General features: G+C 53.7%; 1 protein-coding gene across 1 annotated transcript in view; it reads right to left on the bottom strand.

Moving 5' to 3' along the window:
- The window catches only part of GALNT14 (polypeptide N-acetylgalactosaminyltransferase 14), a 189,814-nt gene that overhangs the window by 21,367 nt on the left and 141,468 nt on the right, over positions 1 to 26,979 (bottom strand). Inside the window, exons 3-9 of the mRNA XM_037066865.1 lie at positions 24,491 to 24,589; positions 16,473 to 16,540; positions 14,623 to 14,688; positions 14,333 to 14,454; positions 7,547 to 7,634; positions 6,739 to 6,823; positions 5,567 to 5,670 (exon numbers count right to left, since the gene is read on the bottom strand). Coding sequence (XP_036922760.1) covers positions 5,567 to 5,670; positions 6,739 to 6,823; positions 7,547 to 7,634; positions 14,333 to 14,454; positions 14,623 to 14,688; positions 16,473 to 16,540; positions 24,491 to 24,589 — 632 coding nt within the window. The remainder of the gene's footprint in view (positions 1 to 5,566; positions 5,671 to 6,738; positions 6,824 to 7,546; positions 7,635 to 14,332; positions 14,455 to 14,622; positions 14,689 to 16,472; positions 16,541 to 24,490; positions 24,590 to 26,979) is intronic.

Raw genomic sequence — 26,979 nt, 5'->3', positions numbered from 1 at the left:
GAAGCCACATCTATTGTACGCACAGCAGCATTGTCCAGCCCACCGCTGGCCAGTTGAAACCTATGGAGAACCAAGGGAGTAGGGTGCCCAGTGAGGGCAGAGAGACGGCCACTCCCCTGGCTATTTTTACTCCCAAGGCCGCACACATAGTGTGGTCCCAGGACTTTTCCTTTCAATAATCGTCACATTCCCAGGGCCTCCTGGGCTAGAAATCCCTGTTACTATTTTTTAATGACTACACAGATTGAGTAGGGATTATCTAATTGGCCCATAAAAGGCAGCTTTGGATCTTTGAGCAAAACTGCTTCACACCGTCTGGGATAATCACAACTGCATGGGGGCCTCAGTCACACCGTGGCCACCAAGGGCCATACACCTGCAAACACCACGCGGCACCCTTTGCGCTTCCATATTCCCAATGGAAGAGAATGGCCTCCAGGAATCTCAGCTGGACACGGGGCTTGAGCAAGCAGCCCAGACAGGGAACAGAGCACAGGCCTGCTTTTACTGTGCTCTCCACCTTAGGCGGAAAGTGACTTTTCATCAGACTCAGGTGTCCTCAGACGGGGCCATTTCCCTCCCCTTGGGCCACCGAGCAGGGAAAGAATGAGGCTGAAAGAGGAAGCTGGAGGGATGAACTGCTGCAGCAGGCCTGACACACGCTCCGCTAACCCACGCGGTGCGCACGGAGCCGGGAGGGGCAGCAGAGGGGCCGCACATCACCTAGTCCATCTTCACAGCAGCCCTGGGGTAGGGTGGCGTGGTCAGGTTCTGTTGCTGCTGCAACAAGCTACCACACTAACCCAGTGTGTGGGTTTGCCTGGGCCTCTGCTGAGAGCCTCCCAAGGCCAAAATCAAGGTGTCTGCAGGACCCTGTTCCTCTCTGGGGGCCCTGAAGAAGAATCTGCCTTCAAGCTCACTGAGGTTGTTTGCAGGATGCAGTCCCCTGTGGTTGTGGGGCAGAGGGTCCCTTTTCCTTGCTGGCTGTAGGCCTGGAGCCTCTCTCCATCCACGCTGCCCCCTCCATCTTTAAACCAGCAGTGGCCAAATCAGTTCCCTCTCAGGCTGCCAGTGTCTCCGACTTCCATCTCTTCTGCCTCCAGGTGAAGGAAGTTCTCTGCTTTCAAGGGCTCCCGTGTTTAGACTGGCCTCCTCTGGATAATCCAGGATCATCTCGAATCTTCACTGCCAATGGCCTTGATCCCATCTGCAAAGTCCCTTTTGGTGTGTTCTCCCTGACCAAGCTTCATCCAGCTCTCTTCTCGACGAGGCCTTGATCTTGGCCCCTGTCCTTGTTGAATCTCCATTCTCCAGTTGTAGCAAGAATTCTCCTAATCCAGTTGAGAGAATCTCTTACCCGTAATGTTCCCTCTTAGGAACTTCCACCCACCGGCCCCCACCCGGCCCTTGGCTCAGAGTCCCCACTTGCTCTCACAGTTCTCGAAGCTGAGCCCCATCTCCCTCCTGCGTGGTAACAGTATCGACACTTATTGTGATAGTCCTGAATGACGTCTTCCTCACCATCTTAACAAGACTCAGAGTAATTTTTTCTTTAACACGGGGATGAGGGAGTAGATATCTTTTGGGAGAGGCCATTCTCCCTACCTCGGAAAACACTATCTCCAGTTTAAAGACTTGGACATAGGCCCAGTGAAGTAAAGTAACTATTTCAGGGACACAGAGCTAGTTACAACTACAGGGTTCAGACGCAGGGTTCAGGCCCCTCTGATGCTGCAGCTCCTGCTCACGCATGCGCAGGTGTGTGTGCCAAGCCTGACATAGCCTGCCGTCCTTCACTGCATCTAGGGCCAGGGGTGGTGGTAGCTCCTCGCTGGGTCTCACCTCATTTCTTTCCTCAGCACTGTCTTTTGTGTTTGCTACGCTTTAGAAATCGCCCAGGCTAAATCCAGAGACTCCATGCTCACCCTTCATAGATGTGCTAAGGCCTCCTTTCCCGCCCCCTAGAAATGTGCACGCCCCTCCCCCCACACACACCCCCTCCTCTCACTGGGCAATAGCTTCCTTTTATCTCTAAAGACCAAAAGCTACGAGTGAGATGCGGCTGGGAGGGAGTAGATGTATCAGATATATTAGGTGGCCTGTGTTATGCAAATTAGAGCTAAAGTGGGCAATTTTAATGCAAAACAACTTCTGGGGGAATAAAAGGGCTAAAAGCCACATTTCCTTCCGTAAAGCCTGCTTCTATGCTAAACGCAGACAAAGTTATCAAAACTATTCAGCTCCTGTGAGAAACACTGTGGGAATAAGGCACACCAGGCTCAGGCTGGGGGAGTGCTTGGGGGGTCGGCTTTCCCCGGGCGGCTGAGGCTGCTTCCAACAGATGAGAGCGCGGAGGGGGGCAGGCGCGGCGAGGCGAGGCTCGCAGCTTGGCGCGGAGGCCCTTGGTGGCCACAGGGGCCGGAGCCTTTTCCAGTAACTCACGGATTTCTGTGAAACACAGTCAGCAACACAGGCCGCCACATCTGGAGCACCCAGACGTCCCGTTTCTGGGAAAGGACACACACCTGTCCCTGCTGTTATTTTTCTCCACAGGCTCCATTTAATGCAGTGAGACCTGTTTTACACGGAGCCTCATGGACCGGACCTGTGTTCACCTTCCCACCCCAACACCCCTTCCTACTTCTCTTGATTTTGAACACACGGGGAATGGTTTCCACCATTCTAGGCCTTGAGGACGAGAAGCTGGAGGAAGGCCCTTGCCTTTGTTCCAGGTTTATTAAGAGGTAGGGTGGCAGGCACAGATGACTAATTACAACTACATGAGGCGGCTCAGTGCCAGGGTGCAGAGGAGAGCCGGGTGCTAGGGGCACAGAGTGAGGGAGAGGTGGGTGCCAGAGTGGGCGGGGAGACGCCCAGGTGCTGGGTAGGCAGTCCCAGAGCCCCGTTCCTCAGCTCGGCAGAAAACAGCACTGGGGTCGGCATGTCAAGGCAGAGCCTCTCGACCGAAGGCCGGAGGGGTGGGCAAAGGCAAGGAGGGACCCAGCTGAGGAGTGTGGATCTCGTCCTTAAGACAAGAAGCCTCCAGTTGGTGGCTGCCAGGCCTGGGCAGGTGGGAGAGACCGGCATTTTAGAGAGAGCACTTTGGCAGGTGTGTGGGAGAATGGCTTTGAGGGGCATAGACCGGAGGTGGGGGTCACTCAGGAGAGTGTTGGGGATGAAGAGAGGAGACAGGCCTGAACAATGATGAGCAGGAGCAGATCTTTAGGACTCTGTGACCTGGGGCGTGGGGAGGCCCCTCTCAACACACCCTGGTCTGGGACCTGGGACCTGGGACCTGCTTGGGACACACGGCCTCCTCCACCTTCAGCGCCATCTCTCCTTTGCAGCGGAACCATGTTCTCTAACCCCATCAACCTTGTTCATCACCCTGTCCTGCATGAACTCTTCCAAATCCCCACCTTCGCACACTCAGGTGCCCAGCTGTCCTTGCCCACAGGACCGATGCTGCTCACACTGTGCCCACCATCAGACCAGCACTGCATTTTCTCCCATAAAACATGAAGAGAAGGAAATGCGAATGCCGGGAGCCAGCTACAACATCGTGGGGTGTTGCGATGGGAGAAAACCAAGTGTTTCTGGTGAAAGCTGTCTGCCGTGCTTTTTCTGTGGCTTAAAAATGCTGTGGTGGATTATAAAGCGTCTCTCCCACAGCCGTGCAGAAGCCCCTCCCAGCTTCCCTATTCGCATCCGTACTTGGTAGTGCAACCGACTCAGAAGCCGATTAGATGAGATCACCACTTCATGTGAGCAGATGTGTGTCCCCGCGGCTATAAAGAGAAGGTACTGGTAGGCTGGACCAGATGTGCCATCATTAAAAATAATGTGTTCTCTGAGTCCACGTGTGGCTGCCCCATGGAAGAAGGGACATGCATACTTTGTGGGGTTCAAGGCGGTACAAGCCCTGACACACAAAAGCTAGAGGGAGATGGGCTTTGACTTAAAAGAATTTTCTAACACTTCAACACAAAATTCTCAACAACCGAACGTGCTGAATTGTGAAGCAGTGAATTACACTACCACAAGCCGCAGGTGAGCGGAGGTCAATGACTGCTGTGTCAAAAGTGTTGCAGAAAGAATTCACTTGGTGGCTGGAAAGAAAGGCTAGAGCACGTTGCCAAGGACCGTGGGAGGTGCTGTGGCCATCATGACATTGACTGGCTCTGCCCAGAAAGAGAAATCTCATCCCCATTGAGAATGCCCAGGGTGGACCTGGCTCCAAGCCCTCCTGGGCCCGTGTGGGCATCTCTGACCCCAAACCCACAGTGAAGACCCCTTCACGTTCCAGGCCTGGGTCCAAGAAGGGCACTCGGTTTGGTCGGTGGGTGTTGGGGTTTCCTGCTTTGTTTGCCAAGCTTCCAACCCAAGGCCCGCATGGCAGGAGACCGGCTTTTCTGATGGATTTCCCTTCCCTGCCCAGTTTGGGAGAACAGATGCTGTGGGTCAGGCCAGCAGCCATAAATTTCTGGGAAATAATTCTTAGTGACTGAGGAAGAAAGTCATAAAACACTCTGGAGGCAGGGACAGGAGAAAACAATGGCAGAGGACAATGCACCGAATTACTGCTAAATGCCAGATGATCCCCATGGATCACCGTCCTGGCCTGTGTGCCCTGCCTGGAGAGCCCAGGCCAAACACAGTGCCTGGGGCCCAGAGACCAGACGGGGCCCAACACCTGGGGACTCTTCCTCTTCCTTTACTGTGGTTTAGCCCACAGAGTTACTGAAGCCTCCTTCAGGGCAGACTCCAGACCCAACCCCTTACCCTTGTGCAGCTAATATTCCAGTCATTGCCTGATGGAAGGGAGGGAGGGAGGGAAGCTGACATTTCTCGTGCCCGTGTTGTACCCAAATTTTTACAGACTCACTTCAAAGGGCTGATTTTCACAATGACTCCAAGAAGCCTCCCCACGTTATCCATTAAATACACAAGGAAACTAGAGGGCCGCTCAGTGTCATCAGCCGATGGAAGGGGCCTCTGACTGCTCTTTCTGCAGACCGCAGCCCTGCCCCTCTGAACACACCTGGCCCTCTGCCTGTGCGGTTTTGGAACCCAGCCTCTCCACCCCGGAGAAAGATAAGAGCAAGATCTCCCCAGAGTTTCTGCAGCGCTCACCCCAGGCCCTCCTCATCAACTCAGTGCTGAGTGCTACATGCCTTGTTCGGCCAACATGTGTGACCCAGATGTTTCCAGGGTCACCGTCAATCCTGCTCTTTCTTCTTTTTTATCTTGGTCTTGCTGCAACTCCGAACTCTCAAGTTCACTGCTCCTAGCTCACATCTGCCTCTGCCCCTTGGAGTTCCTCCCTGGTCTTCCTGGCTTCTGGATGCCAACTACCCCTACGGGTCTGTCTGGTCCTCAGCATCCACCTGGTCCCATGGCTCAATTCCCTGGTTGCCTCCACCCTCCCAGCTGCTCCTCTGGTGCCCTACCCAGCCTCCCCCATAAGGGTAACTTAGTCCCCATCCCCTGGCCCTCTCCCCAGGCACATGTGGTCCTCGGACACAGATCCCAACCCCAGCTCCAGGGCGCAGAGAGAGCAACTCACCAAAGTTCTCCCCACCCCAGATGTCCATGTCCATGTCATATTTTCCCAGGTAATCGAACCAGGATTTGTCCATCACGAAGAGCCCTCCAGCTATGATTGGAGTCCTGTGCAAAGAGAAGGCGAAGGGGAAGACCAGTGATGGGAGGGGACCACAGCCACATTCTTCTGCCCCAGCCGTCTGGAACTCAAGGTCATTTCTTACCATTTTTGCTCCTCTTCAGGGAGAGGCCAGTGTATTTTCCAACTCACCTGAAACACGAACATGCTCCCAGGGTTTTCCCTTTCATGATAAACCTTGCAAACAGCACACCTCCCGTGGGGGCCAAGACTTGCTTAGACGCTGGCCACCCCACTGGGCCCTGCCCAGCATGGCTCTCTTGGGAGCTCCCTCTCTGGGGCCGCTGACCCGGCAGAGAAGAAAGGCCAATGGTCAACAACACATCCATTTCTTATGACTGGGCTCCCCTCCCTTTTCTTCCCTTTTTACCCCTCTGGTATGGGTTATGTTCCCCTAAAAGACATACTGGGGTCCTACCCCCTGTACCTCAGAATGTGACCTTACTTGGACAGAGGGTCTTTACGGAGGTAAGCAACTTACAATGCAGTCATTAGTGTGGCAGAGAGATGGCGGATCAGGACAAAGCCGTGTACACAGGGCAGAAGCAGCCCAGAGGCAATGCCCCTGCCATGTTCTCACACAGAACAGAGCAGATCAGTCTGTTAACAAGCAGCAGTGCCCTTGCCGTGATATCAGCCTCCACTTACTGCAACGGCTGCCTGGACCTCCCTGGGCTGAACTCTGACACCCAAGACCTGGGCACTCTGCTCCTGGCACAAAGGGACCTTTCTTCCTGTTGGAGGCTCAGACGGGACCATCTGGGGCCCTCCCGTGTTTAGCAGAAAGCAAGAGCACATCACGGCATGTTTGTGTGAGAACGACACTGAGTGACTCCCCAGCACAGGTCTCCCTCCACCAGGCTCCCCCAGACCCTTAATGGAAGTTTCCCTAAGGATGGAAACCTCCTAAAATGAAGGCAAAGTGGCATAGGCCTGGCTACGAGCTCTCTTGGTCTCTGCCCAAACTTTTGAACATCTAATGTTGCTACACCATGTGACAGCAGGAGGGACCAAGTGGGACTGAATCAGCCCACCCCACCCTTGCCCTGACCTACCTAATGGGCTCCGCGGGATCCAGGCGCCGAGCCTTCTGCTCTGGGGAGAGCTGCTCCCATTGGAAGTGGAGGCTCCAGTCAAACCCTAAAACACAGCACCCAGTCGTGGTGTCTCAGTTGCTTTGGTGTCTCAGGCATACCTGCAAAGCTTGCTCATTCTGTCCCTGTTCCAGGAATTGGTGACTGTACCTAGTTTCCTGGGGAAGCCAGTCCCAGGGATACCAAGTCCCGCCCCCGCTGATCACAGCTTCCTTCTCTTTCTCTACCTGCTCCTCCCTCTCTGTACCTCCTCTGCTGGCTGCAGTTAGGAATGAAGGGTAGAGGATAAAGAGACGTGTGATGGGGACAAGATGGACAGTTATGGAGTGTGGCCCTTGGCCAGGACCCTCGAGAAGGTGGAAGCAGGAGGTCTGGAGGGGCCGAATCACCTAAAGTGACTGGTCTTGGGTTGGGGGCCTGGACAGAGAGCTAAGGTGGGCCTTGAGGAGAAGGTGGTGTCTGATGCTGAGATGCCAGAACAGTTCAGGGCCTATGTAGCTGGGGGGCCTTGCTTCCCTCACCGCCAGGCCCTGGAGTGAGCCCGGTGCTAAAGCTGAGCCCGGGGGCTGGAGCTGGCTCTCCCCTGGTGTCTCCATTCGTTCTGGCCCAGTGCTAAGGGCCACACTGGAGCTACAGGTACTACAGGATGCAGGGCCGGACATTCCAGACAAACCACTGGGAGGAAAGATTTCCGCACTTCTCCCCTTGACAGCAATGGCTAGAGGAAAAAACAAAGTCCTTCTGGGGAGACGGCCTTAGCCCCACTCACCGCCTCGGAGCTCCGCGGCAGACTCGATGTAGTTGAAAGTGTCCAGGTTGATGATATCGATCACAGGGCACACCACCCGCGTGTTGTCCTGTCAACAGCAGACCCCACGCTCAGTGTGCGGGGTGGTAGGCACCAGGGAGCTCGGGAGGGCCTCCCCCTGATAGTGCCAGTGACTGGTTTGGGGGCCTTGACCAAACACTTTCCTTCCTGGGTGTCAATTTTCCCATCTATAAAATGGGGCATCGGACACTGTGACCCCTCTAGTTCTGATGCTGAAAATGCTGAGAGCCTTTTCCTGATGTCCAGCATGACGGCCATCCACGTGTGGTGGAGTCATGGTGGAGGCTGGCTTGAGAGTGATGCACACTGGGAAGGAGGACATCAGGAAGGGGGTGCTCCAGAAGTCCTTCACTGTCAGGGGACACTCAACTGGGAAGGGGAACCCAAGCCTGCAGCCCTAAGAAGCAAAGCCACCCACCCACAGAGGGAACCTCTTAGAATTTCTAGAAACTTTCACTCCATGCTTCTGTTTCTAGGCAAGTTGATGAAGGGTGATCCCAGAGACTCCTACCTTCAGCTGCCACCTGTGGTACTCACAGATCTGCACCTCCAGCCTTGACTGCCCTCCTCGCTCCCAGGCTCAGACCCAGTGGGCGGGGAGCCACCACCACGTGGATTTCACACGGCCTTTCAGTGGTGGCTTCGTCATTGTCTCCCCAAATGTGCTCCTTCCCCTCGTTTCCTTGCTTCTGTTCACAGCCAGCATGTACCCCACTTCCTCCCCAGCACTAAATTCAGAAGCTTCATCCCTGCCCATCAATCAACACTGCTCATCTGAATGAATCCTGCCTCTCCTTCACGCCTCACACCTGCAGTGGACCCCGAGCCCCTCCCCACCCCTCCTTACCCTTTCCCTGTCAGTCCACAGATGGCTGACAAAGTTCTCTCTGGTATGCAAATCTCACTCTGCTGCTCAACAGCTAAGCACTCGAGTCGCCTCCAAGACAAAGTTCCAACTCCTTAGCTGGCATCCAAGACCATCAAAACCAGGCCCATATCTAGCTTTCCAGCCTCACTGCTGGCTCCTCCCCACCGGCCACCCTGTTTGTAGGCACCAAAGTCATCCAGAGGACATTTTCAAAATCTCCAAGACAAATTCACCACCTCCTGGGGACCGCCAAGGCATTACATATTTTAAATGTCCCCTAATTCCGAGTGAACATCTCTGTACCTGGTGTGTGGGAGGGGAAGCTGGACTCCCACGGGCAGTGTGTGCTAGCTGTGAACGTGGAGAGCTGACAGCTGACTGTATGGATTCCTGCCACGGCAGAGGGCCAGGCAGGACCACTTCTCCAACCCCTGCATCCACCGCCCCTGGTCGGCACAGGTGGAAACCTCTGTTTCTCCTTGCAGCCATTTAACCTCCTGGGCCAATCTGCCCTCCGAATGAGGATGTCTTCTTATTTTAAGCTCAGATTCACCAAATGCCTGCTTTTACGTTCACAGATTTGATTTGGCCCTCAGCCTCCCTGTGTGACTCATCCTGACAGTGACGAGGTGCCTCTGAAGCCAATCGGCCCACGTGGAAATAAATGCTCATTTTCAATGCATTGCTTCCACCCCTGGGATGTGCACAGATGCTGCCTTCATGGCCAACACAGCCCCTGCCCAGCTGCCACTGTCCTCTGGGGCTCCTCGAAGGCCATGGTCATCATGCATCAGTGTGTGTATGCACAGCGCACACACACACATACACATAACGCCGTCGACACCAGTATCTACACACAAACATACCCCCAAAGACATTCCTGTGACTTGAATTCTGAAATGTTCTCATGAATTCAGACTCTGACCTTATTCTGTGGATCTGATAACATCTTCATTTTGCTTTTGTTTGCTGAGTTTCGGGGATTCTGCACCTTCACTAAGTCCTATATAGACCCTTATGCAAGAAAGGATTAACCTTACCCAAAGATACATTTGGCCCCTGCCCAGCTCTTTCGAGGGAACTTCTAAGCCCTTAAAATGTCCTGCCTGTAAGAATATTTCTACTTGGTGGAGCCTTGGGCTATACCAGATAGTCTATGCTAACAGTGTGATTTGGGGTAAGGGACTTGGCCATGTGGCACCAACTCAACTTGACCTTTGGAGGTATCTGGATACCATGGGGGTGATTAGTCCTATCTATGTGACGGACCCCCAATAAAAACCCTGGACACCAAGGCTCAGGTGGACCTCCCTGTTTGGCAATACTCTCTGTGCATTGCCACACATCCGTGCTAGGAGAAGTGAGCAGGGTCTGTATAACAACTGGGACAAGACGACCGGAAATTTGTGCCTGGGACTCTCCCTCTGTACCTCTCCCTGTTGCTGATTTCAATCTGTACCCTCCCACTATAATAAACAGTAACCATGATTGTAACAGCTTTGTTAAGTTTTAAGTCTTTCTAGTGAACCACTGAAGCTGAGGGTGGTCAAGAGGACCCCCAGACTGCAATTCTGTTTTTTAAAAAATCTTTCTTCACTATCTGGAAATTGAAGTACAAAATCAAATGCAGGTGTCTTATGTCATCCATATGCTTCCCTAGAAGCTAACTGTGGGCTCTCTGCCTCCAGGGCTGTTGCAGGCTCTGTACACTCCCTATGACATTAGGGAGTGTGTGACATTAGGGAGTGTGACATTAGGGAGTTCTGAGGGTTTCTTCTTATTACTCCTGTGACATTCTGATAACAGCATCTGCTTGGAGCCATGGAGACCAGACAGGCAATGAGAGATCTTTGGGGTTAAGCACTGTGTAGGGCCATGACCTTGAGAAGGGGCTGCAGGAAACTTTCTGAACGACCCACCAAAGCCAGGACACAAATCTCTCTGAGTGACCCTAGGAGAGGGGTCAGTACCTGCTCCACTGTCATATGCCTCAGCCCCAGCTCAGAGCCTGGTAGGCGGCAGGTGTTTGCTTGGTGTTGGCTGAGAGAGGCCATCTATTAATTCCTGCTGAAGGCACCGTGTCATGGCTGGAGGCAACACAGGTGGATTAATTAGAGCGGAGCAAGATGGCCTCTCCCTGTAGGCTAAGGGACAGAGGGCCTCTCTGTAAAGGCACTCATGCCCATCATGGATCCCTACCTGCATTCCCCAGGAGGCTGTATCTTTAAGGCTATGTCCATGGGTAGGTGAAGCAGGCAGCTGGTGGGATCCTTGGCAATCACAGAACAGAGCTCTTCTCTTCTCCCCTCCCCCATTCAAATCCATGCCTAAGCCCCGCCCCTTCACGGGTGCCAGTGGCTATGAATCAGCCCTGCTGGCAAACCTCTCATTTCTCTACCTACTCATATAATTAAAACCACATTGTGGATGGGCAATCAAAAAACTCCTGGAGACTATAATTCCTTTATTTTGTCAACCAACATTCCTGAGCGCCTACTATAGTTTAGGACTTGTGGCAGGTACAAGGATGAGTAAGACCTTGCAGTCTAGGGAAGGTAGTACACAGGTGGGGAGTTTTACGATGATGTCTCTGAGCTAGGCTGGAGGGAGGGCTGGGGGCAGGAGAGAGTCGTCAGGAGGTGATGCTGTGGCCAGAGACCTGGGTTCCTGTTCGGGTTCTGCCATGTAAAACACACATGACCTTAAGCAAATCAGCACACAGCGAGGAGCTGTTTCTTCATCTATAAAGTGAGAACAAATTAGTATTTGCAAAACTGTCCTTCCTTCCCAACAGGGTTTTTGGGATAATTGTGGGTTTGAAGCATATGTAAGCCATTGTTTATATCAATTTACCAAATGCTACAGGATTTACATTTCTTAAAAATATCTTTTTCTAGTAAAAAAAATATGTAGATAAGGAAGGGAAAAAAGAAGCCTATGTTTTTTAAAAAGCCAACTTGGTGCTTGTTTCAAGCACCATCATGTCATTGAAGAGGACAGAAGGGAAATCGAGATTTTTCCATGTGGAAAACACCAGCCGAGGACAGATTCCGACAGCCCAAGCCCAGCCTCTTTCTTATCTCTTTTCTACTTTTGAAAATCCCAAACCCCAATTACAGCTTAAAATTTCCACTTCCACTCACAAGATCAAATCGCATTTTACTCTGAGACAAGACACATGGGAAGACACGTGGCGCTCACCCACGTCCCTTATCCTGAAAAAGATGTCCCAGTGGAACCATTCAGTCACCAAGAGTTAGGGCCTGGCAACAACCTCCGCAGGAGCAGAGCGAGGACCACTGGCCGGGTCTGCCTGACCAACCCTCTGCTACAAAAGCGTTGGGTCAGATAGCAGGGAGGACTGGGAGCCTAGCCTGAGAGGCTGAGCTCAAGCTTGGGGCCCAGTGACTGCTAGAGCGGGGGCCCTGGGTGGCAGGCAACACTCACAGGCAGGAAGGAGGAGGTGAAGGCTTCCCCTGCCTACAGGTAAGGCCAGCCACCAATGCAGAAATGGGGACATTTTTCAGACAAGGCTTCTGAGATGGACTCAGACCCCAGGAATGAAAAGGGCCTGGCAGGTACCTTAAGGCTACCTGAGGACAGCAAAGCCCCCTTCACACATCCTGCAGGGACATCTGTCAGCCTGAGGGATCCTCTAGGTCCAACACCGAGTTACCATATGACCCAGCAATTCCACTCTGTACCCCCACCCCCAAACTGGAGGCGGGCACTCCGACAAAAACCTGTACTCCAATGTTTGAGCGGCATTATTTGCCACAGTAGAAAGCCACACAAATGGGCACCAGCAGATGAACGGAGAAACAAAACGAGGTGCTGCGAAAACTGTGAAGATGTGACAGAGTAAGAAATATATTTTGGCCTTTGTTCCTGGGTCCTCAGACACAGCTATTAAAACCCTTATAACATCCTGAGCCAATGGGGTGAGAGGAGCATCTTTCGTTCCTCAGCCCCTTTCACATACCTGAGGTTATGCTAAGGAGGGACTCCTGGAGGATGGGGACTGGTGGATGCAGAAGCCAGCCTGATCAGAAGGCTGGAACTTTTACCCCGCCTCTGCCCCCCTCACCTCTCCCTCCAAGCTCTCCCCACCCCCACCTCAGTGAGGGGACAGATACTAGAAGGTCCAGCTCGATCACCAATGGCCAATGGTATAATCAATCATCCCTGTGTGATGAAGCCTCTGTAAAACCCCTTCTGAGCACTTCTGGGTTGATCAACCAAGGGTGCCTGCCTAGGACGGGGTCTCCCTCCCTGGCAGCTCTGCCTGAAACAGGTGCTCAGTAAAATGTCTGCTCGTTTCGAGGCAGGAAGTGAGCCTGCTTTCCTCCCGGTGCAACCTCCTCACCTCCCTGTCTCATGCTCATTTCCGAACACTGGGCCCCGACACAACAACAAGCAGGGTGACCACAGGAGGCGACTGGTGCCCTCAGTGGGTTGTGGTCTGTCAGGGGACACAGAGAACTAAGCCCAGAAAAGAAACTGCAGGGCTAGTGGGCACATCCTGCTTGGAGGGATCCCAGTGGGCCAGGCAGCCGGGAAAGGGCTCCTGGAAGAGGGTGACCCAGAAGAGGCCCTGGAGAGTAAGGGGTTTGCAGAAAGGAGGGGAAGGGCTCCCGGGGACAGGGAGGCCTTGGTCAGAGCTGGAGCAGCAGGAATTCAGCACATTCTCAGAGGGACAGAGTGGCCCAGGGTAAGCCTGGGGAGGCAGTGCTGTGGCTGCAGGCTGAGCCCAAAGGGAGGAGAGGGTTTGGAAGGGCCCCTGGAGCCAGGCAAAGGCCCTCCACTGAGTGGTCCATTCATAACCTACTGTTTCTCAGTCCAGAACCCTTTGCCAAGATAATGTCAGAAAGCGGTGAGAGGGGGGGTTTGTAAACAAGCACTGTGTATGAGCACCACCCCCAACCATGGGGAGAGTGGTCACGAGTGGGTTTTCACATCTAGGCCCACGTGTGAGAACTTGGTAAACCCACCGAGCTTCCCTCACAGGAATGAAGGAAGTTAGTAAGGATTTCCTAGCCCTCTGGGCAGGTGGCACGACCCAGTTCCTTTGCCCTCGCCACACCGTCGTTTTGCAGGCAGTGTGGAAGACATCATAAGAAAGTGGCAGAGTGGGGAGGAAGTAACCACAGCACAGGCACCATCGAGGGTTCCGGTGGGAATATCCGCCCAAGTTATATTCCCCCCCGAGACTGGGTCCTCATCTGTGAACTGGTCATATAAACGACACCCAACCTCATGTTTCAGAGCGGCTGTCGGACTCAGTAACTCAGGGGAAAGTGGACACCACGAGTGGTCATCGCTGGCACCGGCCCCCAGTACACAACAGCATCTTCTCTACATCAGGATGGGGGCCGATAGATTTGGGGGAATATAAAATAATGATGGGAAAATCCCCAAATTTGTTTCCACTTTCAAGAAGAATAACTGAGACATGGAGAAAGACAGAATACAAAATTCTAGAGTAATTTAAGGACAGAGAGAGGCTAGAAATTCAGGTCTCAGCAGCCAGTCCACCTGCCTTGCCCCTGGGTGAGGGCAACATGTGGGTGGAGGCAAGACCCACAAACTAAGTGATGAGGCCTGGTTACTTCCGCTGTCTCCTTTTCACAAAGGCACTCATGAGGGCTTCCTTTCTAGAATCTTTTATTGTCTGGGAGAAATGGTTTTGGGCAGTTGGCTCCCTGGGCCAGGAAGCTGCCTCAGTTTCTCCACCTATAAAATCGGGACAGCCCTCTGTCCCATCCAACTTTCAGAGGGACTGAGGGCCTATGCAAAGTACTGAGCCTGCAGAGAGTGGGGGCGTGGGATCCCCCGGCTTCTCGGTTGGCTGCGCTCACCTCTTTGACCCTGTGCAGCAGCGGCTGCAGCCAGTCCCTGTTCACCTCGCAGTGGCTGTCAAGGAAGGTCAGAGTGGTGCCCTGGGCAACATCGGCACCCCGAATCCGGGACCGCACCAGACCTGCAAAAGAGACAAATGGCCAAGTGGGTGCCCAAGTCGTTCCACCTTCCAACAGGCCCACGGAAGAACCCCTCAGCATCTTCCCCACGCATGGGACACCTCCCCCCGCCACACACAGCACCAAACCACCCCTCACCTCCCCAGTCCCCGCCAGCTGCCCAGACCCACCTTGCCGCTGGTTATTGCGTAAGCATTTCACCTTGGGCAACTGGATGAGCTCTTTGCAGTCAGCGGCTGCAAAGACAAAAGGTCCTGTGAACTGAGTACCTGGGGATGGAGGTGAACCTGAGGAGAAGGTAAGGCAGCCCTGCCTGCCATCCCCACCACTGACCGCAGAGGCCAGTGGATGGCTGAGATGAGTTTCAGAGCTTCGGACCATAAACTCTTAACACAGGAGACACTGTTTGTTAATAGGTCTGTCCACAGCATCTCCCATCACACAGAGCTGGTCCGACTTCCACCTCATAGGAAATGTGCCAGGAAGCACAGGGGACCCCATGTGCCTGGGGTCATCCTCTAGCTGGCCCGCTGCCCCAGCACTCGGCCGACTCACCACCCCTTTGCTCGGAACTCTGTATTGTGATCCCGCCATGCTGGTTTGCTTCACCAGTTTACCGATGTCAGGCTCTCTGCTTGGCTTGGGACTGTCCTGAGTGACAGCAGAGACTCACGGAAGCTTTCTTGGGGCCAGGTACTGTTCTAAGCACTTTGAGTGTGATAACATAGTTAAAACCTTATATAAACCATATCTATTATCATTATAATCTCACTTTTATAGCCAAGGAAACTGAGACACAGCAAGATTAGTAATTTCCCCAAGGCATGTACCTTGCGAGCTAAGCGACAGGTCTAGAGTTTGAAGCCAGGCAGTCTGGCTCCAGAGTCCACTCTAACCACCAGCCTGTTCTGCTTCCACGTGACTCTAGCAGCACTCCCTCCTGCAGCCTCAGCGCCAGGCTACCTCCCAGCAGGACCAGCGCCTCCCTACCTCCAGCTCCTGCCTCACAAGGGAAAGGAGATCAAGTCTCCGAGGTGCAGCACTCGGGTCTGGCGTGGACCGCCTGCACAGCCCACTTGCCTATTCCTTCCAAGGTTCCGAGGCTCTGTCATGGATGTGGGTTACCAGACTTCCTACAGCATAACCCAGCACAGTAGTGCCTCCTACACCCACCCTCCAGCATCAGCACTGGTGGGGACAGACTCCACTCTCCTGGGACTTGGAGCTGTCCCCAGTGACCCTTGTTTGCTTCCCCTGGTCACCACTGGGAAGGGACAGTCCTGCCTGGGTGTGGCTGACTGCTTGGAACTGCACCCATGGCTCTCAGAAGAGGTGTCAGCACTATTAACACCTGAAGTCTAACAATGCTTCTGTAAGTACTGTACCTGTCAAACTGAACACACAGATGCTTGAAAACACCTGCAAGCTTTTCTTGGGGAAAGAGGATTTGGAGTGTGAGTTTTGGTGGGACCCAAAACTAGGACAACTAGGAGACAGTGAGTCCAGTGGGTTGCAGGGTTGGAAGGCATGGCCAGGTGATGGGATGTCCCACTGGAGATCCCAAGGACAGAGAGAGCCTGCCCAGCCCTCCCACAGACAGGGAGTGCTGGCCTCAGCTCAGGCTTGCAGGTGATCGCAGCACTCCAGACAGGAATCTTCGGTGATATAACTGCTTCTGGGCATCAGGGCCAATCCTTGAAGGTGCAGTTCCCACACACTGGAGTGCAGGCCAAGGAGCAGTTGTACACACCCATGCACACACAAAACACAACCAGTCAAGAATCTACTATGTTGACCTGTGTAGGTCCTCAAAGACTCACAGCAGAGAACCCAAAAGGTTGTTTCATAAAGGTGAGGTTTATGTCCTTCCTGAACCCCTTATGGACACTCAAAATTTCCATTCCTGCCATAAACCCAGGCTTTCCTCCCTCCCCAGAGAACCGTGGGCTTGCCTCTGCCTGTCACTCAGGGGCCGGAACAGACATTCGTGTCTACAGAGCAAGGGGGTGATGTTACTTACGGTCATTGCTGAAGTCATCCACCAATATGATTTCCTGGATCAGATTCATAGGGGTGCGATTTAATACACTGTGAGATGGGAAGAGGAAAGATCATTATGACTTCCAGTGGCAAGTACAATCTATGTGCATTAAATAAAGTTTTAAACAGGCACCACTGTGTTGGAGGAATAAAAACTCAGAGCAGCCAAAGGGCTCGCCCAGACCCACTGCTTCCCTGGGAGCCCCTGGCAGAGAACGCTGCTTTGTGGTGGTGACGACCCACCACCACCCACCAGGCACCCAGACAGACGTGCAGGATTTGTCCTCCACACCCTGCCTCTCCCTGACACCCCACCCCAAATCAGTGCCCCAGAGAGGCTGGTTTGACTTGAAAACGTCACCCAAGTCACTTTCACCTCTTATCCCTCCTCCAGCCTCTTGTGTACAGTTTATCACAGAAACCTTGACCTGCCCAGGCCGCCCTCCGATGGCCTCCAGGGCGAGCTTCCGGAAGCACAGATCTGATCTCTGATTGTGCGACTTGCCTCGCTGATACAAATATATAATTTGACAGCCTCCCCCAGGGGCTCCCCACTATCTACACCCTAAACCCTCGGCGTGTGCTCTTCAAGGCCTGCCACAGCCTGTAGCCAGCTCCTGTTTCCGCTCGTTCATGTCCAAGGTCCTTATCTAGAGGCACCTCGCTCATCCCCACCCCGGAGCCCGCTTCCCTGCCGCTATCTGTTGTGGCTGGAAATGCCCATCCTCTGCCACAAGGACCAACCAGTGCAAATGTCACTTCCCCTCTAGCAGCTCTCCACCCTACCTAGTGAGAATTAATTGCTTCCTCCTCTGGGCTTCCTCAGCAGTTTGTATCTGAAGCTCCCTGCGGTTTTCACTGCTGCCTGACTTTGTGGGTTGGTTTTGCTGACCCTGTAGATGGTTCAACCCCCAGGGATGGATCATATCCTTGTCAAGTTCCCTCTGTATCGCCAGAGTTCCACACAGCCCCTTCTTTGGCCCATGACCATCCCCTCCAGAGACACTGAGTGCACACCAACTATGTGCTTGGCACTGTTTACATAATGAGGAACAAAGGAGACATGGGCTCTGCCTTCTAGAGGCTTGTGGTCCAGCAGCTACTTACTGCAGGCTGTGTAAACCTGAGTCAGTTACACTCTGCTGCCCTCCGAAGCCAAGTCTCTCCATCTATAAAATGGGATAAAAAGAGTAGCAGGCACTTCACGGGGCTGCGGGGAGGATGAAAGGAGAAACCGCATCCGAAGCATTCAGCAGATGTCTGGCACCCAGTGATGAAATGTGGTAGCAACGACTACTATTTGTGCATCATAATGGTTTTTTGAATTGACTTTGTTTACCAGGACAAGGCCAGGTTTTGGAGTTCACTCTGGGTGTCAGGCCTGACTGGGACGGCTGGATCACGCTTCTCCTGAAACCCCCCCAAATGCATATTCCTTCAGAAACACTCGTGGGCCACACCGCCCACTGAGGGAGACCCCGAGCCGCCTTGGGCTGGGGAAGCAGTTCAGATGGGTGGGGCCCAGGTGCCACGTGCGTCCCTCCTCTCTGGAGGACCCTTCTGAGCCCTGTTTCCGGTGAGGCACTTTTCTAAATAGACGGCAGAGACTCTCCAGCAGAACCTTGCCTGAAGCTACCTTTATTTATGAGGCCTTAATTCTCACCATGGCAACAGCAACAGTGTGTAAGGGGGAGAGAGGCACCCGGACACCAAGCCTTGAGTCTGCTGTTGGGAGGTGAGAACCAGGAGGGGCAGGAGGTGGTAGAAGGAAACCCTCAACTGTGATCGTCCCAGGGAAAACACAGGCAAACTCAACAACCAGCCCTCTAATCAGAAAGGGGGGCAGAAAGAGAGGGAAAACCTGCTTGAAGAATACTCTCTAATGAGGTTTGATTATGGCTTGCAGCTTCTGCGTGTGATTCCCCAAATCCCTGCCGGCTCTTTGAAATTCAAGAGTTCTCTTCTGCGAACATCAAAAGGTAAATCGCGTGTGGCTCTGCACTGGTTGAACTGAGAGATGATTAGTGAATAAAAAATGTCCAGGGTTTAAAAAAGAAAAAAAGGGGGATCGTCAGCAGTAAGTGCTAATTAGACCATTTCCTGGTAACACCTGGCTTGTTTTTGCTCCTCTAATCAGAGCAATTGGAGTGTTGGGGGAGGTGGGGCGAGGGCCCGCTCCGTAAAAGGGGCTCTGGGCTGCGAGGGCCCTGGTGCTCTCAGCTCCTGGGGTGGCTGGTGAAGGAGAAAGGTCCAGATCAGCCAGGTCAGCTCTCTTCAGCACACCCTACACCCATTCCCACCACCCTGACTGCTCAGGTCTCTCCTTTGCTCTCATCACTTTGGCCAGTACACCTCACCAGCCCCTTCCACAGTGAAGCCAACTCTCCCTTTCCCCAGGGCCCAGCTGAGCATGTTTTTTTTTTTTCCTATTTCAGTCCCTGGGGCTGTTCCATGCGCCTTCCTTACACAGCCTCCGCATGGGAGTGAGAGCTCACCTCGCTGGCAGAGCCAGGTCACGCGGTGCCTGGGAATCATTCTGTAACTGAGTCTCCTGATCACGGCTCACATGTCTGCCAGAGGACCAGACGGCTGTACAAGCAGCTTCTACGCCTCCTGTTTTCTGCCTGCTGCCCTACCTGCGAGGCCCACACGGAGCGTCCTGAGAGGCAGCGGTCAAGGCAGCGCGGGCAGCACGGGGGGCCAGGCAGCCTCCACCGCCTCCTACCCGTGCAGTCCTGAACAAGATGCAGGGCTGCCTTCCTTTCCAGCCGTAATTACATTTTCCTTGTAAAGGCGGGCGATATTAATACTTGACCTACTTCAGAGGCTTTTGTGCGTATGAAATGAGGAAATGTATTTGAAATTGCTTTGTGAACTCCGCGGTGCTATGCAGGCAGGGTTTATCAAACGCTTCATAAATGTCAGTTGAATGAAGACCCCAGGCTGGTAGAGCAGTTGACTCGTTCTGATTGAAGCCAGATCGGCTTGGGTTGAGGCACTGTGCCTGTCTGTCCTCCATTCACCAGATGGAGAGCTTCAGCAAGTACCGAGCCCTCGGTGCAACTTCCTCAGCCGCACGACAGGCCCCTAGCAGGTGCACAGCGCACAGCGGCTGCTCTCGGAAGCTGAGTATNCTGTACAGGCAGCTTCTACGCCTCCTGTTTTCTGCCTGCTGCCCTACCTGTGAGGCCCACACGGAGCGTCCTGAGAGGCAGCGGTCAAGGCAGCGTGGGCAGCACGGGGGGCCAGGCAGCCTCCACCGCCTCCTACCCGTGCAGTCCTGAACAAGATGCCGGGCTGCCTTCCTTTCCAGCCATAATTACATTTTCCTTGTAAAGGCGGGCGATATTAATACTTGACCTACTTCACAGGCTTTTGTGCGTATGAAATGAGGAAATGTATTTGAAATTGCTTTGTGAACTCCGCGGTGCTATGCAGGCAGGGTTTATCAAACGCTTCATAAATGTCAGTTGAATGAAGACCCCAGGCTGGTAGAGCAGTTGACTCGTTCTGATTGAAGCCAGATCGGCTTGGGTTGAGGCACTGTGCCTGTCTGTCCTCCATTCACCAGATGGAGAGCTTCAGCAAGTACCGAGCCCTCGGTGCAACTTCCTCAGCCGCACGACAGGCCCCTAGCAGGTGCACAGCGCACAGCGGCTGCTCTCGGAAGCTGAGTATTGATAATGAGACCGGTTCTTGGAGTGTGACCCCAGAGCCAGTAACATCAGCGTCACTTAAGGGCTTGTTAGAAATGTGTCTTCTTGGGCCCCGCCCCGGACTTACTGAGCTAGAGTACCTGGGAGGGGGCCCAAGAAACTGCATTTGCACAACCCCTCCAGGAGATCCTGACCCTTGCTCCAGTCTGAATTTGCATTTGGACACTGCTGTCTACTCGCTGGAGGCACATCCATCACCAGTTGTCGCCTGTATGGGCTCAGGTATCGTTTCAAGGCCTTTACCTACCTCAGCTCATTCACTCTTCTCCACAATCATGCAAAGTAGTTATTACCAGTAGCCCTTGTTTTGCATAGAAGGAAACTGAGGCAGGGAGGTGAAGGAGCATATTCAGGGTCACGCAGTTGGGAAGGGCCGAGCAAGCAACTGTGGCCCCAGAGTCCAGTTTCTTTACCACCTGGACCTGAGAAATTGTTCCTCTAAATCTAGGACTTTACAAAAAGCAACAGGAAGGAGACTAGGGATATAACACACAAAGGGCGCGGGCTCTGGAGCCCCCGTGGGAGGTATGGAGCTAAAGGTGCCCCTTCCCATACATGCTTGGGGACCCACTGCAACACCAGGGATACATCATTTGGGGGGATTTTCTCTCTCTCTCTCCTTAAGTGAGAAAAGTGCCCTAATTCATCTGGGTTGTGATTCTCTCTCCCCCTCCCCATTGCCCACCCCATTGTGCCTCTTCCTGGCTCTGAGTGCCCCCAGTGTGGGCAGCCCCCAGACTCCCAGCTAACTCAGGGGCTCAGGGGCCAGAGGGCGTGGGCAGGCATGAGCAGAGAGGTGAAGGCTGGCCAAGTGCTGGGCTGGAGGGAGGAGAGGAACAGTCACCCGCTCCCCGCCCCCTGGTCCTCGAGCATCTTCTGCTTTTGAGAGCCTGGCAGTAAAGCCATCCAAAATTTAGAAGACTGAAGATGAAAGATACGTCAGAGAAGATCCTTTCATCAATGGGGAAACGATGGAAGAGCTTCTCATTCAGCCCCCACTCAGTAGCTAGTGGCTTACTTGCAGAACGAGCAGGGAGGGGAAGGAGGTACGGAACCCTGAGGCAAATGCTACCTGGCTGTGGAAGCTTTTAGAAATACTCATCTTCCTTCCCCCACCCCTGAAGTTCACTTCCATCCAGCCTGCTGATGATGTACAGAGGTCTGTTCACACGTGGCTTCTGGGCCCCCTTCCTGCTACCTTTTGCATTACACCTGGGCCTGGGCCAGGGCCTGGCTAACATCTGAAGTTCCCGAGAGGCAGGACACAGGCCCAGGGCTCTCCCAGCCCAAGGCCCAGCATTTTGCTGTGGAGCCGGGCACTGCAGGGATACCTTCTGAGAAGGATAATGTTGATGGGCTCCAAGCCCCTTCCCAGAGAGCAGGGCACCAGGGCATTGGAGACAGTCCTCCAGGCCAGAGGACAAAGGCACTGGGGCCACACCCCTGGCTGCCCCCCACTTCCACACAGGAAGCTGGGAGCCCAAGCCCTGGCCCCTGTGCTGCCTCCCTCACCCACTGTGGCTCTTGTCCCCATCCTCTGTACACCACAGGCACTGAATGTCCCAGACTACCCCTGGGCCCCGACTGAAGTGAGGGGTCTGCAGGCTTTAAACAGCACAGGTTTAACCCGTTGCTGTTACAAAGTGTCATTGTCACTACTATGAAAACAGGCAGAGGAGCAGCCGAAAGAGGAGAAGTGTGTCTTGGAGCGGAAGGGGAGGAGTCTGAGAGTAGCGGCTGAAGGGACCTCAGACATAAACACAGTATGAGGGAAACCTGGAGGCTGGGGCATCCATATTCTAATGCCCCCAAAATGTTTCTGGGGCATTCCCAAGAGGAAGGTCCATAGTGGGAAAAGTGATGGAACTTGAGACATCTAGTATACTTTCATCACTGTCTTTACAGATGTGCTTAGTGACCTGCCCAAGGTCCCAGGGCTGGAAGTGGCAGGTAGGGACTTGACCCCAGGTCCTTAGACTCCAAGTGCAGTCCTTTAAGTACCCTACAGCCTCTTTCCCTCTGAGTGCTCACCAGCTGTACAGGGATGGCTAACGCTGATCAAGCACTTTCTCTGTGCCCACAGTTCTCAGCCCCCTGACGGTAAGCGTGTGTGTGCACATGTGTGTGAGTGCGTATGTGCATTGAGGGCTGAGGGGCACAAAGGTGCATGGCAGCAGAAGGCTCCTTGATGGAGGAAGGGAGGCCAGCCTGGAAGGAAAGGAGCTTCTCTCAGAGGCTGTAGTGTCCTTCGGGAAGCATCCAGTGGACATGCGCAGACGTGACCTTGTGTGGTGGGGCTGTGGTTGGCCCTTTGGGACCAGCATCTCTGCCGCCATGTGCCTGCTCTGCCCACGGGGCCGCAGAACTCTGTTCTCCCTTCACCAGAACTGACCCAGGTAAGTGGGGCCATTCCTCATCCCCATCCCCCTACGTGGACCCACACTGGGTTGTGGGTCAGAAAGGCACATTATTGGTCTACCAGGAGACCCACAGTGACATCCGACAGTGACTTGGCACTTTTTCTTGTCAAAAGCTGAAGCCTGGTTGGTAAATCAAATTCAAATCAGGTGGCTTGTGGGGTGAATGCAGAAGCCAGGGCAAACCGGGCAAGTGGCAGGTAGAAGGACTGGGCCAGCCAGTCCCCAAGGACATCTGGGCAGCAGACAGAGCTGCCCTCGTGGACAGAAAGTAACACCAGGCTGGTGCCCGTGGGCTTGGGCAGGTCCTTCCCTTCAATTCTGAGGGATGCACTGGCCTTACAGAGAGCACATTCATCAAGAACGACAGGTATTGCAGAGGACTTGATGCCGGCCACCAGGGGGACTCTACTGCTGATTTCCTCCGGCCACCTGGAGCTTCCCCACCTGTCCCGAGCCACAAAGGTGCATCAGGGAGGGAGGGGAAGGTGTGGCTTGTTGAGGGGAATGGTGATGCTTTGCTGTGCTTGACTGTCCCCTGCTTGGCCCACATCTAATCTTCTCTGCAGGATCGGGAGACCACTTGATGTGCTACCCAGCAGATCTGAAAGGGCTCTCATGGGCCATGGGCCAGGGGAGTGGAGGTGCCACAAGCACCCTCCCCCGTGCCAGCCCCTCTTGTGCTGGATGTATGGCTGAGAGCACCTTCAGCCCTAACACCTCCCCCAGGGGCACTCAACACCCCCATGCTGAATAGCCTGGTTCTATTGCGGCTGCTGAGAAGAACTCAGATCAGAGTGCAAGGTCCAAGCCCTGCATCCCTGTTGTTAGCTGAGCAACAAAAGGCCGTAATTCAGTACCTCCAAGTCTCAGTTTCTCAGCTGTCATGTGGGCAGAGTACTGTGCTCCTATCTCCCCAGCTGAGAGCGTGAACTCAGGTGTCTACACTCCAGGGGACTTAGGGACCGGTGGCTGCTGTTCTAAGTGCCATCTGAGATGCCAATGTGGCTAGAGACGTGAGTGACAAAAGGATGGGCCAGATGATTTGGGGGAAAAGGGGGTTTTGGGGAGAGCGGCTCTAGAGGAAAGGAAGGGGCATGGCAAAGAGAAGGGAAGCCGAAAAAACCAGCATCTTCTGAGAACCTGGGCAGAAGATTCCTGGCCATGTCTCTGGGGCCTGTCTGTGTTTTAAGGGGTGTTCTGCTGGGGGCTGATGCTGGGACTTTCACATATCGAAATGCATGCAGGCCACAGGAAAGGGCCTGCCTGTCAGAGCAATGGCGTGGCCCAGACTAGGCGCTGAGGGTGGATGGAGAGGCCCAAGAGGGAATAGGGCTGAAACGGTGGGGACCGAGAAAGCAAACATCAGCTGTTACTGTCGGGCTGCTCCGATTTGCGTCCTGGGCCCTGGTGCATGGGAGACTGTGGAGAGGCAGGTGCTGGAAGAGGCAACACTTGGCTGACCAGAGTTCTAATCCCGGCCTGGTTCTGGGGGTGGGGGGCACCCTCCACCTCTCAGGGCCTCAGCTCCCTCGTCAGCTGTAAAATTAGAACTCATGTTCTAGAGGCAGTCTACATAGTGGTCAAGGGCAAGGGCTCTGCAAGGATCTCTACAATGCTCAGTGGCCTTCTGCAAATTACCCAGCACCTCAGGCCTCTGTCTTTCCCCTGTAAAATGGGAGGATAGCCACCCTCACAGGGGTGTGAGGAGAGACTGAGTGGATGCATGTGTGACATGTAGAACAGCACCTAGCAGGGGCTGAGAACACCTGATACCCTCATCATAAGGCCAGTACTCCCAGCAAGCTAATGCCCTCACCAAGTGCTGGCCCTGGAGGGCTGACCAACCAGGAAGGATAGCTTACCTGCGGATGGTCCTGAGCAGGGTGGAGCGGGCCTCATTGTGGAAGGTGATGATGATGCTGGTGGGAGGGAGGTCCCTGCAGTACATCAGCAGGGTACACCTGGGGAATAAACGGCAGGAGACCACTAAGAACTTTGGGGGCAAAGCGGGTGTCAGGGGCTAGAACCAAGGGCATCATCATGGTCACCAGCACGGACAAATGCCTAGCATTTGATGGGGCCGCCCTAGCTGCACAGTCCTGGGCCAGATCCTAGGGCCTCACCCGGACCCTCAGCAGGGCGGGGAAGCTCGGAAAATAACTGAAACTTAATTTTCTACCACCTGGGGGTACATGGGCTTGGAGCCACATTAAATTGGGATATAGAACATAAATGTGGGATTCCTCGCATGCCCCAGTTCGTGCCCAGTGGTTCCTGGGGGCTGCACAAACCCGCCTCCCATCTGTGCCCATCCAGCTGGCAGAGGCTGACCGCCTATGTTCTGGGCCAGCAGCTCCAGCCCACCACACCCGACCGACCTCCTGCCCCCAACACTCCCAAATCGGCCATGCTTAAAGAGGCAGAGCCCCCAAACCCTGGCATAAACAACACTCACAAAACCCAGTCTTGAAAAATCACTCATTCCCACGTGTCCAGGATCATGTCATATGACAATTACATCTAGGGTACTTTCAATTTAATACCTTACTGCAAGTGAAAATTGTAGCCCACCGCCTGAAAATTACTATAATAATGAAGATAAACCTGCCAAGGGAGCTGGTGCCACCAGGAGCTGTCCCTGAGTGTTTCCTCCTGTTCCTTGCTCTTCGGGGGGACTGTCCAAGTACAAGGAGCAGCATTAAACACGCAAGTAAATAACGGACGTTTGGTGAGTCAAATATGTCCTCTCTTCATATTCCATTTCTTCCTAGGCTGTTAAATTAGGGTCAAGACATCCAAGGACGGACTTCAAGGGGACTGTGAGCCACTGAAATTGTTTGCAAAGCTGTGTATGCACATGTGCATGCCCCACTGCCCCGCCACCTTGGGAAGATGCTTCAGAGTTTTGTGTAGATTCTCAAAGAAGTCTGTGGCCTAAAAAACACGTAAGAACCTCATTCCCAGGCAAGTGGGCCTGATGTCCCTGTGGCCTCACTGATAATTCTGAACATTTTTTTCTATGAGAGCAAAAACTGAATCAGAGAACTTATTCCAAGAAAGGCAGGCTAGTCTGCTCAGCACCTAAGTGCAGGCTGGGCTTGGCTCACCCACGAGGAGCCGAGAATTAGGAAGGGAAGGCCTCAGGGAAAGACACCGTGGAAAAGGTAAGTCGTGACCTTCAGGCCTTTCTGTGCTCACTCCACAGAAACAGGGTCTCAACACACACGGCCAGCTCCACCTGCAAATAAAACACCCCTGAATCTATCCTCCTCTCTCATCCCCATGGCCCTCCTGCCTCCAGCATCTGCCCCTGCCAGTCATCCCCCGTCCACCACACAGCTCTGCCCAGGCCTTCCTCCGGCTGAAGCCCTCAGGCGGCTCCTGATGTACAGGTCCAAACCCCCCACCACAGCCTTCAAGATGTTTCGTAATTGCTCCTTAATATAGTTCCATCACTCTCTGCCACTGCTCACACTGTTACTTCTGCATGAAGCAATGTCCTTCTTCCCTTCTCCACCAGATGAGCTCCTGCACATCCTTCAAGACCCAGAGCAAATGTCCCCTCTGCTGCGAAGGTATTCTATACTCTCGCAAACGGGCAACAACCTGTCCTTTGTGCTCCCGTAACTCTGTACACATTTCTCTCTTCTAGTACTTCTCAAGATGGGACTGTCTCCCCGACTGTGAGTTGCTCCAGGGAAGAAGGACCCTTGTCCATCTCCCTATCCCTAGAACAGGAATTAAGTATACCAGATGCCCATTCACAGAGAAAGGGAGAAATTCAGAAGATGCATTTCTGGCTCAGCTGATGACTTTGCCTTTTATGGTTTTAAAAGGGGTGGTAGCCTGCCTCCCAGACGGCTTCCAATGATTCTCACCTACTGGTCCTCATGCCTTGTATAGCTTTAGCCTTCATGGAGTCTGGGCTAGACTACATGGCCAATAGAATGTGATGGAAGTGACAGAGTGTGCCTTCCAAGGCTAAGTCATAAAAGCACTTCAGGCTCCACCATAACCACTGGGAGTGAAGCCAGCCCGCGTGCAGAGGAACTGAGGCCCGCAGCCGGCGCCAAGTTGCCCACCACATGAACGAGCCAGCCTGGAAGTGAGTCCGCCAGGTCAGGTCGAGCCCCAGAAGACAGCGGCTCCAGTGGCCCCAAGCCAGAACCACTCAGCCAAGATGCTCCGAATTCCGGACCCACGAAGACCATGAAGATAATCAACAGTTCCTGTTATTTTAAGCCACTCATTTTGGGGGGGGGTAATTTGTTGAACACTAGATAACCATTATGAAAAGGGAAGAAAAATGCCTTGAAATGGCTCTCAATGAGACGAGGCCTTGGACTTGGCT

This window comes from Sturnira hondurensis, unplaced genomic scaffold (genome assembly GCF_014824575.4).
Source record: "Sturnira hondurensis isolate 20B ecotype Veracruz unplaced genomic scaffold, ASM1482457v3 Scaffold0016663, whole genome shotgun sequence".
Classification (NCBI taxonomy): domain Eukaryota; kingdom Metazoa; phylum Chordata; class Mammalia; order Chiroptera; family Phyllostomidae; genus Sturnira; species Sturnira hondurensis.
The sequence above is the reverse complement of the archived record's forward strand: the minus strand, read 5'-3'. Positions and strand labels throughout refer to the sequence as shown.